At 33.6% G+C, this 8,439-nt stretch overlaps 1 protein-coding gene across 2 annotated transcripts in view; it reads left to right on the forward strand.

Moving 5' to 3' along the window:
* The window catches only part of LOC102021691 (estradiol 17 beta-dehydrogenase 5-like), a 14,791-nt gene extending 7,125 nt beyond the window's left edge, over positions 1 to 7,666 (forward strand). For both annotated transcript variants that reach the window (XM_005386850.2, XM_005386852.2), the window contains exons 6-9: positions 2,700 to 2,809; positions 3,077 to 3,242; positions 5,802 to 5,884; positions 7,409 to 7,666. In XM_005386850.2, the coding sequence (XP_005386907.1) occupies positions 2,700 to 2,809; positions 3,077 to 3,242; positions 5,802 to 5,884; positions 7,409 to 7,451 (402 nt within the window). In that variant the 3' untranslated portion in view covers positions 7,452 to 7,666. The remainder of the gene's footprint in view (positions 1 to 2,699; positions 2,810 to 3,076; positions 3,243 to 5,801; positions 5,885 to 7,408) is intronic.
* Positions 7,667 to 8,439: the final 773 nt, after the last annotated feature.

Raw genomic sequence — 8,439 nt, forward strand, 5'->3', positions numbered from 1 at the left:
AACTCACGACCTTGCGCTTGCCAGGCAGGCGCTTTTGCTGCTGAGCTAAATCCCCAGCCCTAATAATCATAGTTTTGAACACATGGTTAAGCAAGTGGAAGCCAGAACTCTTCTATATAAACATATTTCACTCAACTGAAATTACTATGAACTGGTTGAGTGACAGTTATTTACCAAGGAAGTCATATTTCATGATGAATTTTCACTTCACAAATATTCACTTTCACAAGAATATTTGAATATCTTTCAATGACTCTGGCCTGAATTAGTTATTTTATTAAGGTTATGAATAATTATCTTCATTTTAAATGACTATTTTCCTACATGATCTTTTACCTTAAACTAAAATTTCACAAAAAGTAAAGATAACTTACAATTATTCCTTGACATTTTACTTAAATATTCAAATTTTTAATATGCACATTTGAGAGTATATTCTAATAAAATCTGTGAGATCCGTACTGATGTTCCCCCATTTCTTTCCATATAGTGACAAATTATTCTTTCTCATTTTTTTCTGCATTACTCCTCTCAAAAGTTTATTTTATTAAGCTTTTCAAAGAACCAAATAATACCTTTGAGGATTTAATCTTTTACACTGGATTTCTGTGACAATAGTGACTTCATGTCAAATTTGTTGCTCTGTTTCTAATTTCTTTAAGTGAATATTTAGATTATTGGTTTTCAGATTGTTTTTATTCACATATAATTTACAGTTTAAAAAGATAAATACACTAAAAAACAAGTCTTACCTCTGTTAAAGCAATAAAATTACAATTTAAACCTTCTCAAGAAAAGAAAAATTTAAATCCACATAACACCATCATTATTGGTTCCAAACATTTCTAGGAAGAAAAATTTACATAAAAATATTATCTAAACTCTTCCAGAAAATAAAAAAATAAAATAATCTCCATTTTTAAATACTATATGCATTTGATCAAAACGTGACTCCAACAATTAGAGAAAGGAATTTTACTAGGCAATGTCTCTCACAAACATCTCTCATCTCAATCATCTTGAGCAAAGAAATAGCAACACATATTAAACAGAATATAATGGATAATATGTCATATCCAAGATGTATATATTCAAGGAATATTCTCCATTAGAAAAGTTTCTCAACACAAATCACTGCATTCATTAAATGAAATGAAAAATAAAACTGTCAATAAATGCAGAAACATATTTAATAAAATTAATCACTTATTCATGAAGTTTTATACATGGCAATAGAAGGATTTTGTTAAAAGAAACCTGCAGAAATCCTTGTATTTTCAATGATAAAATATCAAAAGCTAAATCACAGTCCAGGAAAAGAGGAAGATCCATTTTCAGTGTACTCAGACTTACCCTACAGGTCTTGGCAATTATAGAGTTGTAACTTTAGGAGCAGAGGACATATGGAAAATAGCAAATGTTCACAATTTTATGGTAAACTTAGAAAATTTAAAGTTATCTGCAAATAAACTAAATTGAATAAATACATTTAACAAGTTCACTGCATACAGATGCAATATTTTACAGAGTCAATTCCATTTCTATATGCCAGCTCTATGTAATTATACTTTAAGTGTATCTTTAAAATTATAATAGTTATAGTGCTAAAGGCAATAAGTATTTAAAATTAAACATACCAAAAGATGAAGTAAGAATCAGTACAGAATGTAAAAATATTAGTCATCCCTCTAAGAGAGTGTTGATGAGCCTACATATTATCTGTTTTTCTTTTAAGACAAAAGATATTGAACAGTAGCAGCATACCAGTATCACAAACATAAACAAATCAAAGCAAGAACATTCAAAGTGATACAGAGTCTCAAGACAAATAATACGAATCAATAGTGGTTGTTACATTAGATATCCCTATCCTCAACTACATTGCTCAGGTTACCAGATGTAAGAATGATACTGGTATGCTGCTACTGTTCTATTTCTTTGTTTCTCATTTACTACTCTCTGTAAAATAAAAAAGTAATTAAAAAGATATCAATATATGAGTTGCTTTTCTAAATTAAAATCTCAGTATTCAAGTTTAATTTTAGTGTTGGCACCTTGCCATAAGTAAGTGGGTTTTGGGTTGCAGTTTGGGCATTCATCTCTGAAAGGTTTGCCGTCACCACTCTAAGTTGTAAATTGCATTACTTTATTTTAATGATCAGTGATCTGACTATTTATTATAATGATCACTATCAGTAGAAGAAATACCTTCTCTTTATATTTATTGTTATATAATTAAAAATTTCATTTTGTATGTTAGAATTGATACTAGTTGTGATTATTTTTGATGCATAAATCTATTCAAATATCACTGGCAAAATCTCTACCAGGTTGATTCTTTTATCTTTCAGACTTGCTCTTAGCAATCTTCAACCAAATTTTTGCTCTGTGATGCAATTCAATACCCAAAGTTCATGCATTCATTTCCTATCCCACATGTGAAATTCATCATGACTTCCCATCATATCTTCATCCCAGTGGGCCACACATATAGCTTCTTCAGGAGTAGCATATTTTTAACTCTCACATTGGCAGAAATATGATAGTTAGTTTTAAAAGGATCATTACTTTGTGTTGATATTGTTCATTCGAATTTCATGTTACAGAACCTCTATTTTATTTGGTTTCTTAAATTTTAACTTTTCTTTTTCATGTTAATGTAATTAATGCATACAATCTACCTTTCTGTCCCTCTACAGGTGGAATGTCATCTTTATCTCAACCAGAGCAAACTACTGGATTTCTGCAAGTCGAAAGACATTGTTTTGGTTGCGTACAGTGTTCTGGGATCCCACAGAGAGAAAAAATGGTAATGAAACAATAGACTAGGAATGGCACCTAAACTACTATTGATAAAATATTTTCAGTCCTGCAATATTGAGTGTTATGGAGTTTGCTCTCCACTGGCTCAGGGAGAGGGTAAAATTTGCTTTTCTGAGGCAATACTACATGCTACTTGTATTACTGGTGCAGGGGCCACATTTGAAAAGCCCTGGCGTAGAGTTGGCAACTTCATCGTTTTGGAAGCCTGAACCGAATAGGATCAAGGTTTGCCCATGTCTATCTTCCCTTCCAGGGTGGACCAGAACTCCCCAGTTGTCTTGGATGATCCTGTTCTTGGTGCCATGGCAAAAAAGTACAAGCAAACTCCTGCCCTGATTTCCCTTCGCTACCAGCTGCAGCGTGGGGTTGTGGCCCTGGTCAAGAGTTTCAGTGAGAAGAGGATCAAAGAGAACATACAGGTGATGCAGGGTCTTGGGCATCAGGCTCCTAAATAGTATGCATTACATTTTTGTTTCATTGTCAAGTTCCCAAGAAGTTTTGGTGCCAAGCCAGTTCATCTGGCATTGGCAACACATGTGTATTTCATGTGCATCACCAAGGGTTTTCTCCTATTCTACAATAGCATGCTGGCAGTCCAGATGGATAGATTTAGGATTAGGCAGATTTGGGAAATTTTGTTTCACCATTATGTGGGCAAGGTATTGCATATCTCTGAAAAAGTGGCATCAACTTTTCTTCACTTTCTGAAATAAGAGGATTGAATTTGGTGATTGTCAGCCTCCAAATGATGAAGATCCTATTTTGCAATATCCTTGAGTATACATAGAGTTTAACATGCATATGTGTATATACTTTATAGGTTTATTCTTTTTAAGTAGGAGAATCTTATCATACCATTACTGATCGTACTTGTATGTCTAACCATCTTCAGTAGGGAGGTTTAAAATTTTAAAACAAAAGGCATTTATTAACTTGATTCACAAGCCGATGGTTTTAAAATTTGCCTTAGTTGTGCATGAATTCTCACAAGCTTTTCCATCTAGGCTGGGTTCACTCATGTAGTTACAAATGAGCTGTTTTATATTTGTAGAATATCGAGCCCTTTCTGTTCTAGAATGTTGATTGGACTATGGTATAGAGTATCTTCAGCTGTCCTATATATAGTTTTCATTCACCAAATACCCCAGCTTCACTTCCTCAGATAACACTTTCCCAAGGCACTGAGCCAATGTTTGGGAAGCCCAGCAATACATGAGCTTGAATCTTGCGCAACGTCACTTCTGTCAAATTCTAGTGGCCAATACAAATTACAGGCCAGGAAAAACTCAAAGGGTGGGGAGAGACACAGCACCTGCTAGGGGAAGAAATTCCCCTAAATAATGTGGACATATGGGGAACATTTTATACTCAATCAACCATATTTATATATTCTGGATCTTAAAGCTTATTCAGATTTAAGTGTGTTTTTTGAAATATTTCCCGTAAAATCTATTCATGTCTTCAGTACCTTTGTGCTTTATTCTCTTGAACTAAAGTTCTCTCTCTCATAATGGTCAAGTCCACCATGCCTGTCCTTTGTGCCCAGTGGGTGTTTGTCTTTTTCTCTACTGGGAACACTACAGTATTTTGCTGCTCTATCTTACAGAAGTCTCATTGTATTTCCTTCCAAACTAATTGTTATTCAACCACAGAGTTTTAGCATTATGGGAAATAAAGATGAAAATGCAGACATATGATATCTAAGTGGCTATCAAATTTTCCAGCAGTAATACGTACGTTTCTGATCTCTTTCACATATTGACTTGTGCAATTATTTCTCTCTGTAGTCTTAATTTTATTAGAAATTCAGTCTTGCTGTCTAGAATAACAATCATTTTCATTATTCCTTCTCTTATTTAATCAGTTTATATTTTTTTGGTACTGGGAATCAAACTCAGGACCTTGTGCTTGCCAGGCAGGCACTTGTGCTGCTGAGCTACACCCCAGCCCTCCTTCTCTTATTCAAAACTAATTTGCTACTCCAGAGTGATTCCCTTGTCAATAAAATTTAGAATCTCTTAACAACCTACCAAATTTTCATTAACTTTTTGCTTAATACTCCATTAAACTGATGATTCATTTGTAGAGAACTGACTTTTTGACAATATTAAGGTTTATAATCCATGATGAGGGTACAAATTCTAATTATATATAATCTATATATATGCCAATTAACATACTGCAATAAATTTCATAATTTTTCCTTTATAGCATTTTATACATTCTGCTAGATTTATAGAAATCTATAATATTATCTTTTGATGATATTTTATTTTACATTAAAATTTCAAAGTTAGAGAAAAGTTCAAAGAATAAAGCAATATGCCTATTGTCTAAGTTCATCATTGTTAAATTATTGACACTTTTCATTTGTCTCTTTCTCTCTTATTATTGTAGGTTTAAGTATCCATTCTTTCAGTATCTTAATTAGTGAAAATTATTCTGATATTTAAAAAAGGTCCTAAATTAAGACAATGAGATATTTTTCATCCCATTTTCTGGGTTCTTTGAACATGAAATGATTGTATTTGGATAATTCCTGACTTGTGTGGAAAAGAACACCTTTCACATTCTGTTTGTTCATAGGATATAGAAATCCAAATCAACCCATGAAAATTACTGAAATGTCTTATATATTTCAATATTTGGCTCTAGATTTTTCTGGATCTTCTAAGAACAAGATATACTCTTTGAATTGGTGCACCTTTATTTCTTGTTCATCTTATCTTGAAATATTTTTTAGTCTGATATGTTGTATAGTTTGACTATTTTTATGTAAGAATGGATCTCTATTCAATTTTTTAATCTGGTATTTATTACTTCCTTATTTTTTTTTGCTTTATATATTTAATAACAATGTAAAGCTTCTCTGATATTTTAAGTATTTTTTCTATACCATTCAGTGTGATTCATTTGGAATGTCTTGGTTGGAAAATATGCAGTCTAAATGTAATAAAACTTTTCTACTTCTGTGATAGGTTTTTAAATTTCAGTTGACTTCAGAGGACATGAAAGTCCTAGATGGCCTGAACAAAAATATTCGATATCTTACTCTTGACTCGTAAGTAACTCTTGAAAATGTGTTGCCTCAATTTATTTTCTGAGGAAGAATATAATATAGTTGTTAAAACTTACCTCATTGCTAAGAGGAAATTTGTTAGTTTGTGCTAGGGATGAAACAGGAGTTTTCTGGAACTCTGTTCCTAGGTTATCTTCTGCCCTTTGACATGGCAAAAAAGGATAAAAAGTACTCAGAGTCAGCTTGGATTTCCACAAAATGGCCTCTACATTCCTTACTCCACAGAATATTCCACATTAGCCAATATCATGGCTGCATGCAGCCTATGCAGGCCTCTGTGTTCTACAACTATCTAGGGGATATACCCTGTGGATATTGCAAGCATAGCCTATTTTATTTCCAAGTTTCAAGCGTAAACCATCCTTTCCCAAAACTTCTCAGTTCTGTATCAGATTAACAGCATGCCCATTAATCTTGTGGTCCACATGAGAAATTCTTAACTCTTTCATTAGAAATTGTTTACTGGATCCTGTCAATTTGATGCCTTTCTTCCAGGTCTCTTCCTTTCTTTAACTGCACGACTGTGCAGAAGCCAAACTGCATTTGCTTTTAGAAAGGCTGCCATTGCAATCAATGGAACACCTGGTTCTTGTTTTCTGAAATATGTACGTCTCAGTGTACAGCAGGAATCAAGGGGACAATGTGCAGGATAGAGTTCCATTGCTGGAGAGAATTTATAGTGAACAATGGCCTTAATCTTCTATCATGCATTAATGACACAGAATCTGAGAAGGGACAAATAATATATATAAGCACAAGAAATTAAGGAATTTTCCTTCCACCTGTATTAATTTTAATTCATAATAAAAATAAATATGATAATATATGAAAGATGTTTCTATAGTGCTGAAGTGCATATACTCAAAAAGATGTAGATATCTACCACTGTGAATATTTTTATTTGTGTGGAGAAAAATGCAGAAAAAGGTAATAATGTGGAGGCAGAGAACCAAGCAACTAGTAATTCTAACTACCAATTCAATGTATAAGGTTATTGCTATTTATTATTTCATATTTTGTGCATCTGATACATATCTACCAATTATATAGTAAGCTCCTTGGATATGGTAGACTATGTTATAAATGATATTCTTTCCACTTCTTGATCAAACACAACATTTTATGTGTAAATAACTAATGATTGTGAATATGGGACTGAAACTTTTAACTTTAAACCATACATCCTAAAATGTCTTCTTTGTTTTTTACTAAAGTCTGTAATTGTCCTTGTTTTACAAGAGGCATTCTATATTCATTGAAAATTTGAAATCAGAAAGGATGATCTAATGCTTTGGTATACTTGCAGATATAGTTAACAGAGAGGAATCTGTCTGGGTATTTGACTTTCTATTTTGTTTTGCATCCCAGGCAAGGAAATAGAGCAGACTTGTTAAAACATTTCCAATATAAGCAATTTAATTAAGTAAGAGTTTCTACAACCAGTCGGGAAATAAATATCAGCTCTGTTTTTAACACCTTATTATGTATTTTTCTTTTTTATTCTAGGACTGCTGGCCACATTAATTATCCATTTTCCGATGCATATTAACATGGAGGCCTCTCTCATGACTTCCAGCAGAAGCCCCTGGACATGGATAGTGACATGTAAGATGTGTCAGGGGCAGATAAGTCCAGCCACTACTTCTCATGCATTTATGCTAATTGTCACTTCTCATTCTGCTGAAGCTAAATCCACAGATCTAGAAGGAAGGCACTAAATTTTTGTCACATTTTGAAAAATAAATACTGGTTTCCCTAACATTTCTTAATCTAGTACTGTGTCTATTACTTGAATGGAGATTTTACTAGAATTCGGTAGTCACTGGGTGGGAAATAATATGGTTACGGACACTTCTGAGGTGGAAGTGAGTTCTCAGCCTCTAGGGAAGGAACAGTTAGCAGGTGTTTATCTGTCAGTGCTCCTCCAGCCATTTCAGGAAAATGAAAACCAACTCTATGTAGTCTGGAAGGTGAGGCATACATGTGAAGGTGATGTACAGTCCGAGGGCTCCTTTCCTGCAGCTCCAGGAAACTGGGGAATGCAGTCTCCCGGTGGGAAGGTTGGCAGGGAGGTGAGAGGGAAACCACTCTGGAAGGATCCTGAAGAATCAGATATCTGGCAATTTGAAGGGTTCGTTGAACATGTCTCTGCCTGAAAAATACCGGCAAATTACATTTTGATAAATACATCTTGCAGACGAAAGGGAATTTTCTACATATTTTATTTAAGAGCCAATGCTATGTGTGAGATCTGGACTAAAAACCAATGACTTCGCTGGGTAGTGCCCTTTGTGATAGCTGTAATTGTATTTGTTTTATCATACATAATGTCTGTTTTATTTTCTTAGTCAATTATTAGAACCCATATTAGAGAGTCTCTCCTCTAAGAAAGGTCACTGCATGAACAAACGTAGCCAAGTAAATTACCAAGGCCCAGTTGAAGCAGGAAAGAAAATCATAGACTGATCAAGTTTCCCTAATACCTAATGCCATATTCATCCAAAGTTCTTAGATTTTAAAATACTAGCATGATATAC

Source organism: Chinchilla lanigera, unplaced genomic scaffold, assembly GCF_000276665.1.
Source record: "Chinchilla lanigera isolate Chin_1 unplaced genomic scaffold, ChiLan1.0 scaffold00028, whole genome shotgun sequence".
Lineage (NCBI taxonomy): Eukaryota > Metazoa > Chordata > Mammalia > Rodentia > Chinchillidae > Chinchilla > Chinchilla lanigera.